A 17,553-nucleotide genomic window follows, 5' to 3' on the forward strand; every position below is an offset into this window, starting at 1 on the left:
AAGCATGAAATGGAAAAATTTCAGGAAGACTATAGCAATCAGTGTTTTTTTAAACATGTATAAAAATTAAAATAAAATGTGTACAATGCGAGATAATGAAACGTGAATTGTAACACTGAAACCTCATCCATCACGACGAGTTCTTAAAAATAGAACACGCTTATTTATTATAAAAGTGTCCTGTAATTTTATCATTATATTTCTTATTTTTATGCCGATTTTCTCCGGTCTTCCACTCCATCAATGTACATAGCTGACTCGTCAACATTTCTCACATTTTCTCTCACCATTCGGACAATATAAATTATTTTGGCATACTTTTCGGCTGTCAGCCATAATACAAGCACAAAATTGATGGCCGAAAAGAGGCCGAAATTTATTTGTACATAATTCATTAAATACGATTTAGGCCAATTTGTCAAAATCCGTGGAAATGGAAATTCATTTCACTCGTAAATTGAAAGCTCAGCCCAGCTGTCAAGTGAATCACGCATACGCATCGTTGGCCACAATTACAAAAGCAACAGAAACCAATCACGAACCCAAAACTAATTTAATACAATGCTCCCCAAAAATTGCATCCAATTCGAATGGGAGCTGAGCAAACATTTGTTTCAGCTCATCCCGGGCCACTACAAAGCTGCCAAGCCCAATTACCATCGTCGAACCATCGGCCGAATAAACTTTAATGGCAATTGTTATGCGGTGGTGCCCGTTATTGATGATTCGCCTGTTGTTTTTACTGCGGCTACGGCTGCTGTCCTCAGATGTATGAAATATTTAATAACCGAGAGCAAACAGTTTGGCGTAAAAAATAAATTGCATATGGACAGCTCAGCTCAGCACAGCACAGCAGAGTACAGCGACGAAGGATAGCCCAAACGGCTCCGCAGGACACGCACTTAAATGTCACTGATTGCTGCGACCGTGTGTGCGGGTTACACCATAAATGCGAAAATGAAATTTACAACAATTTGTTGGAAATTACTTGCAATTGAATTTAATTATGCCTGGTGGGAGTTGTTGGGCCCTCCTGCTCGTATAATTTTATGGATGATTACGTAAATTAAGTTTGGTTTGTGGGCGGCGGAATGATATTCCCATTCGGGCATAATGTACGTGAAGTTAATGTGGAAATCTGATTAACACGCAAATAATTTGCCTCTGTAGCTTTCAACAATGTATTTTTTGGCCTTATTTGTTATCATAAGTATATGGAAATGATGGTTTTGATAAATTCTTTCCAAGGCAAACTTGTAAATTGACTTTTGTTTGGAAAACAAATATTAACAAACGTCAAACTGGATGAATAGAAAATCCATCAATTTCATTATAATGATCTCTGTCAAAGGCCACATCAAACAAAGGAAACCTTAGACCAGAGTCTACGTGACCCATTTTGGACTTTGGCCAGAACCATAACCGAAAACCCTCATACTTTATGCTTTCGGCACACAAGAAAAAACAGGACAGTGGAAAAAATGAAAGGAATAGAGAGCCATGGCAGAGTCAGGGTAGAGCCATGGGAAAAAATAAAGTGAAATGTATGCAAATGGCTTATGGCTGGGTTTTTGCTTACACTTGCTTGACCCTCTCCCTTTTTTTTTTAACTTTTACCCTTCCCTCTTCAAAACGATCCACCTTTTTTTATCGCTTACTTTTTTTGCCGAGAGCACACTGTCTCGGGTCGGGTTTCATGGCTCGATATAATGGCGGAGTGGTCAGGCAAAAGGGTAGAAAGTTATGGCTTAAGTAATTTGTTAAGTTATTATCCAGCACACATGGCGTATGCGCAATGCACGCCAAAAGTAATTTACATGCAAATGTTAGCAAATTTATGCTCATCCACCCTCAAATTTTGCCATTGCAGATATGAAACCTACAAGGCCACGCTCAAGAAAATCCCCGCAACACGTCTCTCCCGACTGACCGAAGCCCTGGCCAACTATGATCCGGTACTCAATGAATACTTCTTCGATCGCCATCCCGGGGTCTTCACCCAAATCCTCAACTATTACAGGTAAGTACCTCAGTACACCGGGCCGGGCTAATTAAGCTGCTAAAAGCTGTTTAGACGTGCAACGACTGTGAATGAGGGTTGAGGGGACCTTTAAGCATGGTAATTACATCATTTAGTTCCGGCAAAAACATTCCGAGTAGAGACATTTTCTAGGGAAAATTGTGCCCTCAGTCCCCTTCACTTTGCTTATTTAATTTTCAGCTACCTTTGGAATTTGAATTTGCTTCTTGCCTGCTATGATTGCCCTGATTAATGGCGCTTAGCAAACATATCAACAGTCAGCTTCCCTTATAGATGGCTTGACGAATAAACAAACTAATAATTTAATTGCTCTGCAACCTGCAGGGACCAACTTGGCATGGCCATTAATCTAAAGTTTTTGAGCTGCGAAAGTTTATTTAACATTTTTCGGGGTCATTAGCGGGCTCATTTATCTTTGCCGTGAGCTGTGAAAGCCCGACTGGAAAGCGGAGGTGCTGCTCCTATTGCGATGACTTAAGTTGTTTAAAATTAATGAAAGTTTGTTTTGCTCATCACCCATTGCCGCTAGCCATCGCACCTAAGTCTGCTTGCACCGACTGATGAAGCTGTTGTCGGATGAAGCAACGCTGTCAGCATCTCACACAGCTCGCATCTTCATTGATTGGGCAGGACCTTGCTCCAGCCCGGCTTCCATGGCTCCGGGGGCTTTTGGCCAAACAGTTTCCAACTCAATTAACCAGGCACCACAGCCAGCCAGCCAAATGGTGTCAAAGAAGGGCGGCAACATCAGCAGGAAGTAAAAAAATAATGCAGCAACCCGCGTTGATTGGAAATGAAACCGAGTCCCCCAGGGTACTGTCGGTGCGACCAGGATACCCCGACACTGGGGGTCTGGTATAATCAAATTATGCACGCACCGAAAGCTTCAGACAATTTATGTGTAAAGATTTTATTCAGATAGAGAGTGCAGGAGAGTGCAGCAAAATAACAAAAGGAAATGGAAATGCAAATCACGGCTCTAAACTTTCAACCATTCATTGTCCCACTTAAGTTCACGAAAAGTAATTATTATTCATTGACCGAAAAGCCCATAAAAGTTCTTCGGTAAATCCCTTTAATATCTTCCCTATTTAAAATGCAAAACCAACAGACCGAATGTGTGAAGGTTAATCGATATTCTTACTTATGCACATTTAAGCGGGAAGAGACTCCTTTATGCGGCTGATCAGCCCTGGTCCTGTTTGAGGTCAGCTATAAATATTGATTGCGACGGTTGCACGCTGCGTATGCGTAATATTTGTTATGCACACTTGATGAAGGGCGAGGCGATTCCGATAATGGAGAAAAAAGGGAAAGCATACCAAAAATATTGCGGGGACAATGGAAATATTTTTAAAAGGCGTAAAGGCAGTGTGCGGAGCTGAATGGGATTGCGGATTTTATGGAGGAAACCAATTAACAATCCATACAAATGTGCCGCAAGGATTATTTGCAAAAGCCATGACAACGACTGCAGTGCATTTCAAAAAGATTAAACACAGAGAAAAATATTATTAAAATGTACAAAATAAATTAAATTTAGAAACTTAAAAGTGTAAATAAAATAAGGGTTATATAACCAATTAATCTCTCAATTTACGGTTTTAAAATCTTAAGCCTAGACCAGGTTGAAAAAAAGTCTTTCCCTCGAAATAACTCTATTTTTCCAGCCGGCCGTGTGAAAATGTCAAAAAAAGTCTGTTGCGGGTCCTATAGACATGAAATCGAACCGGATCCAGATTGTTGAATGAAAGCCGTAATTTGCAAGTTCGCAGGCAGGAGGGAGATAGGTTACGGGTACTTTATTATACCCTTGCAGAGATTATTATAATTTAGGTCAAAAGTGTACAACGCTGTGAATAAGAAAATTCCGACCCTTTGAGGTATACATATATAATCTTGATCAGGATCACCTCCTGAGTTAATAAAAGCATGTCCGTCTTAGGGTGGGTGAGGTGGCGAATCGATAGAAGAAATCGTTTAAGGTACTTTGCTTGAGAATTGGATGAGAATTGGGGAAGATATAGCCATCACTGTGTGTCATATAGGGAAAAACTCCATTTTGAAGGGATCGCATCACAAAAATGGACAAAAAATCTAAAAAATATTTTGTCTCAAGATTTTGACGCAGAATGGTGGAGAATCGGTCTAGAAATTGTTTAAGGTACTCCGCTTGAGAATCAGATGAGAATTGGGGAAGATACAGCCATCACTGTGGGCCATGTAGGGGAAAACCTCATTTTCAAGGGATCCCATCACAAAAATGGACAAAAAATCTAAAAAATATTTTGTCTCTGGATTTTGATGCAGAATGATGGAGAATCAATATAGAAATCGTTTAAGGTACTCCGCTTGAGAATCGGATGAGAATTGGAGAAGATATAGCCATCACAGTGGGCCCTATAGGGAAAAACCCCATTTTCAAGGGATCCCATCACGAAAAATGGACAAAAAATCTAAAAAATATTTTGTCTCTGGATTTTGATGCAGAATGGTGGAGAATCGATCTAGAAATCGTTGAAGGTACTCCGCTTGTGAATCGGATGAGAATTGGGGAAGATATAGCCATCACTGTGGCCCATATAGGGGAAAACCCCATTTTCAAAGGATCCCATCATGAAAAATGGACAAAAAATCTAAAAAATATTTTGTCTCTGGATTTTGATGCAGAATAGTGGAGAATCGATCTACAAATCGTTTAAGGTACTCCGCTTGAGAATCGGATGAGAATTGGGGAAGATACAGCTATCCCTGTGGGCCATATAAGAAAAAACCCCATTTTCAGGGGATCCCATCACAAAAATGGACAAAAAATCTAAAAAATATTTTGTCTCTGGATTTTGACGCAGAATGGTGGAGAATCGGTCTAGAAATCGTTTAAGATACTCCGCTTGAGAATCGGATGAGAATTGATGAAGATACAGCTATCCCTGTGGGCCATATAAGAAAAAACCCCATTTTCAAGGGATCCCATCACGAAAAATGGACAAAAAATCTAAAAAATATTTTGTCTCTGGATTTTGATGCAGAATGGTGGAGAATCGATCTAGAAATCGTTGAAGGTACTCCGCTTGTAAATCGGATGAGAATTGGGGAAGATATAGCCATCACTGTGGCCCATATAGGGGAAAACCCCATTTTCAAAGGATCCCATCATGAAAAATGGACAAAAAATCTAAAAAATATTTTGTCTCTGGATTTTGATGCAGAATAGTGGAGAATCGATCTACAAATCGTTTAAGGTACTCCGCTTGAGAATCGGATGAGAATTGGGGAAGATACAGCTATCCCTGTGGGCCATATAAGAAAAAACCCCATTTTCAAGGGATCCCATCACGAAAAATGGACAAAAAATCTAAAAAATATTTTGTCTCTGGATTTTGATGCAGAATGGTGGAGAATCGATCTAGAAATCGTTGAAGGTACTCCGCTTGTAAATCGGATGAGAATTGGGGAAGATATAGCCATCACTGTGGCCCATATAGGGGAAAACCCCATTTTCAAAGGATCCCATCATGAAAAATGGACAAAAAATTCAAAAAATATTTTGTCTCTGGATTTTGATGCAGAATAGTGGAGAATCGATCTACAAATAGTTTAAGGTACTCCGCTTGAGAATCGGATGAGAATTGGGGAAGATATAGCCATCACTGTGGACCATGTAGGGGAAAACCTCATTTTCAAGGGATCCCATCACAAAAATGGACAAAAAATCTAAAAAATATTTTGTCTCAGGATTTTGGTGCAGAATGGTGGAGAATCGGTATAGAAATTGTTTAAGGTACTCCGCTTGAGAATCGGATGAGAATTGGGGAAGATACAGCTATCCCTGTGGGCCATGTAGGGGAAAACCTCATTTTCAAGGGATCCCATCACAAAAATGGACAAAAAATCTAAAAAATATTTTGTCTCTGGATTTTGATGCAGAATGGTGGAGAATCAATATAGAAATCGTTTAAGGTACTCCGCTTGAGAATCGGATGAGAATTGGGGAAGATATAGCCATCACTGTGGCCCATATAGGGGAAAACCCCATTTTCAAGGGATCCCATCACAAAAATGGACAAAAAATTTAAAAAATATTTTGTCTCAGGATTTTGATGCAGAATGGTGAAAAATCGGTATAGAAATCGTTTAAGGTACTCCGCTTGAGAATCGGATGAGAATTGGGGAAGATATAGCCATCACTGTGGACCATGTAGGGGAAAACCTCATTTTCAAGGGATCCCATCACAAAAATGGACAAAAAATCTAAAAAATATTTTGTCTCAGGATTTTGGTGCAGAATGGTGGAGAATCGGTATAGAAATTGTTTAAGGTACTCCGCTTGAGAATCGGATGAGAATTGGGGAAGATACAGCTATCCCTGTGGGCCATGTAGGGGAAAACCTCATTTTCAAGGGATCCCATCACAAAAATGGACAAAAAATCTAAAAAATATTTTGTCTCTGGATTTTGATGCAGAATGGTGGAGAATCAATATAGAAATCGTTTAAGGTACTCCGCTTGAGAATCGGATGAGAATTGGGGAAGATATAGCCATCACTGTGGCCCATATAGGGGAAAACCTCATTTTCAAGGGATCCCATCACAAAAATGGACAAAAAATCTAAAAAATATTTTGTCTCAGGATTTTGATGCAGAATGGTGGAGAATCGGTCTAGAAATCGTTTAAGGTACTCCGCTTGAGAATCGGATGAGAATTGGGGAAGATACAGCTATCCCTGTGGGCCATATAAGAAAAAACCCCATTTTCAAGGGATCCCATCACAAAAATGGACAAAAAATCTAAAAAATATTTTGTCTCAGGATTTTGACGCAGAATGGTGGAGAATCGGTATAGAAATCGTTTAAGATACTCCGCTTGAGAATCGGATGAGAATTGGGAAAGATACAGCTATCCCTGTGGGCCATATAAGAAAAATCCCCATTTTCAAGGGATCCCATCACAAAAATGGACAAAAAATCTAAAAAATATTTTGTCTCAGGATTTTGATGCAGAATGGTGAAAAATCGGTATAGAAATCGTTTAAGGTACTCCGCTTGAGAATCGGTTGAGAATTGGGAAAGATATAGCCATCACTGTGGCCCATTTATTTCAATAAATTGGTTTCATAATTAAATAAGGATCGGCTTACTTTATGCGGTTTTCGCGATAAATATCCAATCTTAGCTGCAAGAGTATATGAATTTCGGCTCCGCTTTCCTTTCTTGTTTTATAAGATTTTTTGCCATTCAATCTGGGTACGTAATGATTTTAACAAGCACAAAAGCGCGGCCAGCAGGAGGAAGCAAAAAAGTAACGCCAAATATGTTGGGCTCCTCCAAAAAAAAGTAAAGGACATTCAGGATGTGAACACGTGGCACTCACACAAAAAATATATATGTATATTCAAAGGGATGGTGGTGGCAGCAATGGGGCGGAGTGAAGATATCATCCAAAAATAAATGCAGCCAAGGACTCGTCCCACACTCGGCAGCTGTCCGGCAGCTGATATGGCATTACAAGTTGGCCAACAACTGTGGACAAGGACGACCGACCCACTCAAGCCACAGCTGCCTTCCCTGGCCAAAAATCCCACTATTTTCCGGAACTCCCTTGCAGCCATTTACTGCAATTTGCACACACACTCCCCCACACTCGCACAGCAACAACGAGGGCATCAAAAATTGTTGCACATGGCCAAGAGAACGGAACAATGGCCGAGCAGCATTATGAATATTCCCAGGGTTGGCACGAAGGGTTAAGAGGTCCGGGTGCAGGCGGGCTATGACCATGTCTTTTTCTCCACCAGGTGCATGGGCATCCACCCACTTACCTGCCATGCATACGCAAGTGAAACGAACCGTTCTCATAGCTCCACACCCAGTCTTTGTGTCTTTTCGGTTGTGCAATTTGCAGCCGCAATTCCAGACGTGCCGTTTCGACCATAATATTATACAGCCTGATGTTTAAGGTCACTGCGTGCATTTCGAAGTCCATGAATTTGTTTAGACAGCTCCAGACGCCCAGGGGGGCTGTCGACGTTTAGCCACAAAATTCTTAGAGCTTAATTACGGCGACTTAATGAGATTCTAAGAGCCTGAATAACTTTAACTTTATTTAATTTTAAATCCTTAGAACTGGAAAACTGCATTATCCAACTGACGTGTGTGGACCTCTTTTCGAGGAGGAACTGGAATTCTGGGGCCTCGATTCAAACCAGGTAGAGCCATGCTGTTGGTCGACCTATAGCATACATCGCGATACGCAAGTAAGTTTCAACTGCGTCCTCTTCTACTTAAATATTTTAAAAATATATTAAATATTTTGTAGAACACCTTAGCCATATTAGATAAGCTAGATATTGAAAATGAAAAGCCCACGGAGGAGCAGATAGCTCGACTTTTTGGCTTTGAAGAGGCACTGAGCAATGGCGAGCTTAACTGTTGGCAGCGTCTGAAACCCAAGATTTGGGCCATGTTCGATGAGCCCTCGAGTTCCACGGGTGCCAAGGTGACTTGACTTACCTTTCAACTACCAATTACGCCTTTTAATAACTATTTGTTCTGTTAGATCGTTGCTGGCATGTCGGTTTTCTTTATATTTGTTTCTGTGATATCATTCTGCCTGAAGACCCACCCCGGCTTCCGCGTGGACCTGCCCACCTCAGCCGACGGCAGCCACGGCCCCGGCTCGGGAACAGCAGGTGGCCTGCCCCACGGTCACGATCCGATGGGAGAGCCCCCACCTCCGCCACAGACGCACCAGTACCATCAGCACAGCATAACGCCGCCGAGCGGCAGCATCGGGCCCACCTTTCGCGTCACCAACTACACCAGCTATAGTAGCAGCAACTTCACCGCCCCCGGCCAGGCCACGCCCATTGCCACCATCAAGGGGGGGCAGCGGCAGCGGCTGAGACGGGACGTGAACGGGAGCAGTCTGAACGAGTTCATAGAGCAGCAGCTCCTGGGCCACAACGGGAGAAGGAAGCACGGGTGGATCGAAACGTACGGCCAGCCCCACGAGGCCTTCTTCTACGTGGAGCTGGTGTGCAACGTCTGGTTCTTCATCGAGGTCATCATCAGGCTAATAGTAAGTACCTAAAACCATGGCCAAAACAAACCACTAACCAACCATCCTATCAGGTATCGCCCAATCTCTGGCAGTTCATAAAGTCGCCGGTAAACATAATCGACTTTACGGCCACATTGAGCTTCTATACGGACGTAATGCAGCGCATGGGGGAGTACACAGGTCTCCTGGAGGCCTTCTCAATCGTCCGGATAATGCGACTGTTTAAGCTGACGCGGCACTCGCCAGGTCTGCGAATCCTCATCCACACGTTCAAGGCCTCTGCCAAGGAGCTGACCCTTCTGGTTTTCTTCCTCGTCCTGGGCATTGTGTTCTTTGCCAGTCTGGCCTACTATGCCGAGAAACTCCAGGTTAGCTTAAATAAATAATAAATTAAATAAAAACTCTGGATGGGTAAAATTGCGGTCAATAAATGTGTGAGAATAATTTAGCAACCGCAGGAAAGTAATTAAAATAATAAAAGCAATATCCTGTTCTCGTTCGCAGGACAACCCGGACAACCAATTCAAGAGCATTCCCTTGGGTCTGTGGTGGGCCATTGTGACTATGACCACAGTGGGCTACGGCGATGTGGCGCCCAAGACCTATCCGGGCATGTTTGTGGGCGCCCTCTGTGCCCTCGCCGGTGTGCTGACCATTGCCCTGCCAGTGCCAGTTATCGTCAGCAACTTCTCCATGTTCTACTCGCATACTCAGGTTTGTTGGGCCATCGAAGCTACATATTTTCACACCATGTTTACCCGAGTTTTGCTACCAATTCCCAGGCCCGATCCAAGCTGCCCAAGAAGCGTCGTCGGGTCCTGCCCGTGGAGCAGCCGCGCCGCAAACGGGAGCCCACTGTCCCGCACCGCGGGCGAACGAATGCCATTAAACAGACGCCACCCACTGTGCCGGGATTGGTGGGTGGAGCTGGCGGTAGTGGAGCTGGGGGTGGTCCCGGGCCAGGAGGTGGTGGGGGAATTGGGGGTCATGCGATGGGCCACCCAGCAGCAGCATCGCCCATGTTCAAGGATGCATTTGGTGGCGCGAAAATAGGTGAGTCCAGCAGATGTTTGTTTTTAATGCTCTTTACAAGGATTATGGCGTATTAGTTCTGAAAACCCAAATAGGACACTACCAGTATTTAACTAAATGTTTAAAAGAATATTCTTAGTAAAGGGTATTCATAAGGTCGGATAGATCGACCATTATCTGCTATTCTATCTCTCTATTTGGTATTTTATAAAATTTATTTTCGGTTTTGTTGCTTTATTTTTTGGCCTGCAGATGTTTAGAGCTGCCTCAGATAACGCCACAGACCAAGATGAAACACACACAGCATATACACCATATACCACACTTATACATAAACAAAGATATATACCATACATATATGCAACAGACACACACTCACACAGAAATTCAAATGCTGAGAGCTCTTGCCATAGCTTTTCCCTCGCTCCTGGGGCCAAACTAATTTCATTCAATTTCTTGTTTAATTATTTTATTATTTATGCACCCTTCACTGAACGAGTCAGCTGTTATTTAGCATTTAGCATTAGCCCCCATAGCCCCCGGGGGGTTGTCTCCGAGACCCCCCTGGGGTAGGGTAGTTTCATGTGGTAAATTTCCATTTTACTGATTATTCAAAAGCACCGAAGGCAGCATAGGGCCGGGGACCTCTTAACCACATGCGAGCGAGTGGCCTGAATGATAATGACGATGCAGCCCCCAGGGCCGAAAGGATTTAAGTAGATATATGCACTCAACCAACGACAAGACTTGCCACTATCCTCTTAGCTCTTAGCTCATGGCTCATAGCTCATAGCCACTGCAATTGCGGAGCAATTTCAAGTTCATTGAAAGGTTATAAATTTAATGTCGTACAAGGATTTATAATCGTTTCAGTGCTGCCTTCAAAGGGCCCTACTTCTTAGTCAGTTGAATTAACAGAGTCCTGCTGAGTACATTAATATCCGAATTGGTCAGGGATAATCCAGATTGTTTACTAAGTATTGAAGAAACAAGTTGAAAGGCTACAATTTATGGTAAGGCATTCGTATTCAAACAGTTTAAGCCAAGTTCATATGGGTATTTGAGGTTTCTTAGCCACAAGTTCTTAAATATTAACTCACATAAAATATCATGCTATCGTTCAGTAGAAATTGAAAGGCTTTTTTAATATATATTTATTATTTGATTAAAACCCTTTTTAAAATAAAAATTAATAATTTTATGAAATAAATATATTGGCCTTAATTCAAGGAAATAATGGGTGTACTTTATTTACTTATTGGCTTATTGTAAAAAATTATCCTTTCATTTATATATTAATTTTTAATACATTTTTAATCAATTTAACTAAAAAGCTGAGTGCTTAGTCATTTATTCGTATTGATTCGTGTTTTTTTGTGGCTGTATTCAAAATTGAAAATATTTTTATTCATCGCCCTTCTTCTCGATATCCCCCTTTTGGTGTTTCTATTGTTCCTAAATTATGTAAATTGTTTTTATATTTTAATGGTTGGTATATATTGTATTTTTGTACTTTGTTACCTTGTGTGTGTTGGTGTAACGACATGTCCACGTATGCGTGTGTCGTATATGTGTATGTAAATGTAACTGCATCCGTCCGATGTTGAAACTGCAATCGTGCAACCGTGGCAACCGCGGCAGGCACCGTGAACGTGAACGGCGTCAATGTCATTGGCCTGCACCATTCTGCGCCACCGAGGACAACGACGATGCCGACGATTCCGATTCCGAGTGCCGATCCGACGGCCATGTCGGCAATGACCTACCAAGTGCCTATGCTCCAGCCTCCGCCCACGCTTTCGCATCACCCGCCCGCCCATAGTCACGGCCATGCCCATGGCCACGCCCATGCCCATGCCCATGCCGTTGCCGGGACCATGTCGGGGTCTGGGTTGGGTTTGGGGGCGATGACGTCATCGCCGGCATCGCTCACCGGCTCAGCTGCCTCGGCAGCCGCTGCCACAGCCGCCGTAGCCGCCGCAGCCGCACCCGCCGGTCCCTCATTCATCAGTTGTAAGTGTTGTTCCTTGTCTTGTGTCATTCCCCATTTCTTTCTCACTTTCTCTCCTGTCTCTCTTGTCCTGTCTTCGTCCTGGTCTTGGCATGCTGCACATGTAGAAATGCTTGTTAACCATTTGCCTTTTTATGTCTTGAAATGCACTGAGAAAATATAAAATAAATATTTAATTATATTTAAAATTAATATGAATTTTATTAAAATAAGTGAAATAAGTATTTTTATAAGAAATCCCTTTCCTATGACTTTGATTTAATTTAAAAAAAAATATATATACACCCCCTTTTCTCTGTATAATTTCCCCTTTAATGTCTGCATAAGATGGTTTATGTGTTTGCTACAATTAGTCCTATGGGTGAGCCATTACACCCACATCTCCGCCGTGTCACTTCACCCTTGGCTTGTTAAAATTTATCGCATGCTATAAATTCTGCCCAAACGCCATAACTTTGTCACTCCGAGTCAGTCAGTCAATAAAAGAGCTCGCCTGCAACAAACACAAAACGAAAAAAATAAGGAAAAACTTTTTATGTTTATTTGCATATTAAAAGCTTTTGGAAACTCCTTTTTATTTTGGGCATTTAACTTTAATTACAATTTTATTATGCTAGCCGAAAATCCTTTTTATGTCATATTTCAAAATGGCCGCTCACACACTCCCTCACCGAAAAAGAAAAACATTTATATGCACAATCTAAGCACTTCAACATATATAGAAATAAAGTTCATTTATCGCCAAACAAATTGAAAAACTTTTTCCATTTGCCGTCCACCAAAGCACTGGAAAATCGCTCAAAAAATGAAAAGTGTAAAAATATGAAAAGGAAAAACCTGTCGGGGCATACGAGAAAAAAAAGAATATAATGTGAGGGACCTGGTCAGGAAAAATTTCTGCATGATGTGCATTTTAATTAAAGCCACAAAAGCTCAAGTGTGCAAGCTCGAACCTCGACTTTTATACTTTTTTTTTTCTTTTGCCTTTTGACCACTAAAAAGGAGGTGGGAAACGGAAAGCAGTTTGCGGCTCTCAAGGCGATTAATTTCTTGAGCCACTTGTAAGATTGTGAAGAGTGCAGAAAGGAAATCCAGTCGAAAGTTTAAACTTGCTTAGCTGAACTTGCTTGCTTGTTTCGCTAAAGGATTTCAGGGGATGCGAACTTTAACAGGAAGTGTTAAAAGAAAAAATACCCATAAAGGTTAATGCAAAAACTTGGTCGGATTTTTTAACTATTAATAACAACGTAGTTATATGAGAAGCTTTAACAACTTTCTTGTTTAGTTTTAGAAAGTCATTTATTAAAAGTTTAAATTTTATACAGAAACTTTAAATCTTTTTTTTTTAATAAATAATAAGTATAAATAAGTAAGAATAAAATTAGACGTAAAACTTTTTAAGTAAAAAGTGGTAAACTGTGGTTTATGGGTCGTATACGTAATATATTGATCTAAAAAAATACAAGCGACATTTCATTTGTTATTTTAACACAGAAAGTGTCAAAATAACCATAATTATTAAATACTTTTGTACTAAAATGTGTTGTTATTTCAAAAGCTCCGTCCCGCGTAACAAAACTTTTCATAAGCCGCTTAAAAAACACAACCTCCTCCATTTCCCTGCACAAAAAAAAAGGATAATAAAAGAAGTTTAAAAGTGTTGCATTCTTTGGCACGTTCGGAGACGGGGCAAATGACATTTCTATGTTTGCCGGAAATGCAGGAACGCTAACATTTGGCACGGGTGTGCTCCCCCCACAAATACAAAGCAGCTTTGCATTATGCCAAGGCTTTACGCCCGAGGGAAAGGCTTTCTTTTCCTCACTTTCGCATGCAGAAGGCGGGTCACAAAAATGGCAACTAAATCATTAGCAGGCCAGGTTGCTGCAGGAGCTCTGGCAGTGCGCTAAAGTCTTACTTCTAGGACCTTCTAGTGGTCATTAAACGCCAAACTCACAGCCGTGAGAGGAGAACGCAGCCGAGAACAATTTATGGCCGCAGTGGGGCAAAAGTGCATGCCAACAGCAGGCCGACAGCCAGGAATTTCAATTAAAGTCGGCGTGGGTGCCGATGCTTTTTAAAATTCGCCCTCCCACAGGCATCTGGCTGGCGTAACCCCAACCCTTTCTACGGTGAGCTGGCCGTGCAATTTCTTTGCATTTTTTTGTAGCACCACCAATTGGTACGGCATACCTTTACTCACCTGGCCAGAGCTCGCGTTAATTAATTTTAATATTTAAACTTGCTCCAATGGCACAGACACAGACGGTTAAAGTTAAATACTTTTGGAGTCTTCCTGATGTTTACTAAGGAAAGAACAACTCAACTTCACAGAGCTTGTCAATTTTAGGTGAAAGTTTGTCAGAAAAGATGGCACTTTGATGGATTGTTTGTTCAATAAAAATTAAAAATACACAACTTAAAATTGGTTAAGTTTTAGATGTTTGACTTTTGATGTTTTTAAGCTTAAGACTAGTTTAGTTCTTAGTTCTTAGCTAAGTGTGTGACTTAAGCTCTTGTATAGTATTTCTTCCCTTATACTTTGTGACATTGACTTTTATCTCCAATTGTAATTTAAAAGTTGTCATGTCCTGTTTTTTGAGCTTCCTTTTTCGTAGAACCATTTATGTCTATAGAAATATTAAAAATGATTTCACAACTTTACACTTTTTTTTGGTGTCTTGCCGCAAACTTTTTTCCAAGAAGCTATGAAGCAAAGAACATTTTTGTTGCGTGCCTTTTTAAAGTTTTGTAAACCCCCGACCCTTTTGGGTTGCCATTCACTTTTTATATATTTTTTCTTTCCCTACATTCGTGTTTGTTTTTCTTTTGTTTATTTTCTTTATTTTTTTTTTGCGCTGGGGAAACTTTTGCCTTGCCTTGACTTGGCCACCGTTTGCAGCGACGGCACTAACGCATTTCCACGGCCTTTCCGGCCACCTCCTCTGACTTTGCAGCGGACTATTTGAGCGTGCCGGCGGTGCAGAGCCTGCAGCCTCGGGCGGCGACGACGGGCCACGACTTTATGCTGCCGCTACAGCCGAAACTCCTGGCCCCCCTTGGTGAGTTGATGATGGGTTAGCCATGGGGGCCTCCGTGGCCTCCGTCTCCCGTTTTGGTTGAAAGTTTTACGGACAGATAATTGCGTGAGGGGCGAGAGGTGATGGGCTGCCGGAAAAGGTGATGCCCACACAGTTGAACCCACTTGTAGCCATACACCCACTATAGTTTGAGAGCCATTGTATGGCCAGGACAATGGTCCGACAGAGGACTATGGCCGGGTGTCACTGGAAAGTTTCGAGCACCCTGTGGAGGGGCAATTGAAATTTCTGCTCGAGTTTGTAATTCTTAAAAGGGGTTATCAACATGTTCAAAATGTGGGCAGTTTACAATTGTATAGAGTAAAAAATATAAATAGTTTTTTTATTAAAAAAAAACTGTTAAAAATTATTTTATAAAAACCATCCTTGTTTTTTAAGGAAAGTAACTTGTTTGAGGACTAAACTGCTGCTACGTATACTTCATTTTTTAATTAAATCCATTCAAATATACTATCAGATCTTTCTTACTTCAGTAAAGAACTATTTTCAGGAGAATTTGTGAATCCTAAAAGTAATTACTAAATTGAAACTTATCAAGGGTATTTCTCATCTTCACTTGTTTTAATTTATTTTGGTTGGAAAAATGTGTGACAGGCGGAAGTGGGAAAGGACGCGAAGTGCTCTCAGCTCGTTCATTCACTCGAATCCTTTACAGATGCCTGCACAATGCCGGGCGATAAACCAATCGCTGACATGTCCTCGAATGCACTTCCGCTTCCGTGTCCTCTTCCGCATTCGCATCCGCATTCTTCAGATACTTTACAAATTGGAGTGCTTACAGTAGCCACCTTTTCTCTCCTCTTTTCTTCCACTTGGCAGAGCGCAAGGATCAGCATCCCCTGCAGCTGACCGCCCACAACTTGGCCTCCGATACGCACCAGCTAATGTACACGAGCCACGCCCACAAAACGGCAGGTGGTGGTGGCGGTGGTGCGGCTGTACTGAGTGTCCCACCCACCTTGAGTATGACGCACACCCAGATGCCACCGGGAATGGCCAGCATGGGCCAGCGGACTCCGAACCTGAGTTTCCGGGCCTCACACACCGGCGGTCAGGTGGCCACGATTCAGCAGCCCATACCGCACGCCCATGCCTGCCACGCCTCCACGAACTGCAACATCAAGATCTCGGTGGCCTCCGCCTTGGGCTGCCCAGACGAGCTGCGGGGACCGAAGGTGACCCTCCTAGACGATCTCAGCGACGAAGTGAACTCCTCGACGGACGACTGCGGCGATTGCTGCCTGGTGGAGGACAGTGACACCTACGAAGGCGGCACCACCAACAACGGATCCTGCGGCCAGGGAACAGGAGCCATTCCGATCGGTGGGCTGCTCGACGGCGGTGAGGAGGACAACGACGACGGAGATGGCAGCTGTGTGGGCGGCGATAGTGGCGACAGTCTGGGCGGGATCTACATCGGGCCCACGCACTAAGCACCTGAAGCCAGAAAATTGAAAGGATAGGAATAAATGTTTAAGGATAAAGTGTTAAAGTTTGTGTATTGTGTGAGTGTCTCGTGTTAGGTGTTTATGAAAACTTAATTCTGAAGAAAACTAAACACTTTCTTAGGTCAGTGAAGCACAAATTTTTGAAAAGTTTCAAATCTTTTGGTCTTGCCAGGTTTAGTTTTAGTAAATTATGAAATAGACTTTTCAAAATCTTGAGTCGGTAAATGAAGGACGTTTATTTCCTATTTAACAGAAAATATTTTAAATATCCTATTTTATATTTTCCTAAACTTCAACACCTTTAAAATATTAAATGCTTAAAATTTCTAACGAAAACAAAGCTTCCCAGTGAGTGAGTCTATAAAGCTGCCACTTTAATATTTTGAGAACAAAATAATTTAAAATTTAGCCACTAAATCACTGCCTTTCTCATTTAATTCCTTACTGCAACAATTTTGTATATTTTTTGGTGGGAAATCCATTTGCAGGACTCATTTATCAAGTGTTTTAATCAATCTCTGCTCCCGGCGACAAATAACATTTCTTGTCTGGCCAAGACAAACATCCGTAACATTTGTATCAGTGTCCTTATAACTGTCATGTTGACAACTGCCATTGACAGTGTGCTGTACACACACACACACACAGTCTGTGTGTGTTTTCTTATGCAGCCGGGCACGTCCGGAATTCTGTCGGAGTCCGGCCATTTTGCAAACAAAGAGCGACAGAAGAGACAGAAGTTACGGAAGAGCGGAGCAGCATACCCGCATACAAAGCAAACATATCGTCCATATAAATGTGACCACTTGTGTGCAGCCAAGCAGCGATATCCCTAGTCCCCCCCACACCCACAGTCCCCC

At 42.0% G+C, this 17,553-nt stretch overlaps 1 protein-coding gene across 2 annotated transcripts in view; it reads left to right on the top strand.

Moving 5' to 3' along the window:
• Window positions 1-16,678, top strand: part of Shawl (Shaw-like) — a 40,053-nt gene extending 23,375 nt beyond the window's left edge. The window contains exons 3-12 of one of the 2 annotated variants that reach the window (XM_043212673.2): window positions 1,871-2,020; window positions 8,163-8,295; window positions 8,358-8,537; window positions 8,598-9,119; window positions 9,173-9,469; window positions 9,606-9,815; window positions 9,884-10,154; window positions 11,775-12,146; window positions 15,102-15,206; window positions 16,065-16,678. In XM_043212673.2, the coding sequence (XP_043068608.1) occupies window positions 1,871-2,020; window positions 8,163-8,295; window positions 8,358-8,537; window positions 8,598-9,119; window positions 9,173-9,469; window positions 9,606-9,815; window positions 9,884-10,154; window positions 11,775-12,146; window positions 15,102-15,206; window positions 16,065-16,678 (2,854 nt within the window). The remainder of the gene's footprint in view (window positions 1-1,870; window positions 2,021-8,162; window positions 8,296-8,357; window positions 8,538-8,597; window positions 9,120-9,172; window positions 9,470-9,605; window positions 9,816-9,883; window positions 10,155-11,774; window positions 12,147-15,101; window positions 15,207-16,064) is intronic. The other variant, XM_070277360.1, reaches the window with a different exon arrangement.
• The last annotated feature ends 875 nt before the right edge of the window (window positions 16,679-17,553 follow it).

This window comes from Drosophila bipectinata, chromosome 2L (assembly GCF_030179905.1).
Source record: "Drosophila bipectinata strain 14024-0381.07 chromosome 2L, DbipHiC1v2, whole genome shotgun sequence".
Lineage (NCBI taxonomy): Eukaryota > Metazoa > Arthropoda > Insecta > Diptera > Drosophilidae > Drosophila > Drosophila bipectinata.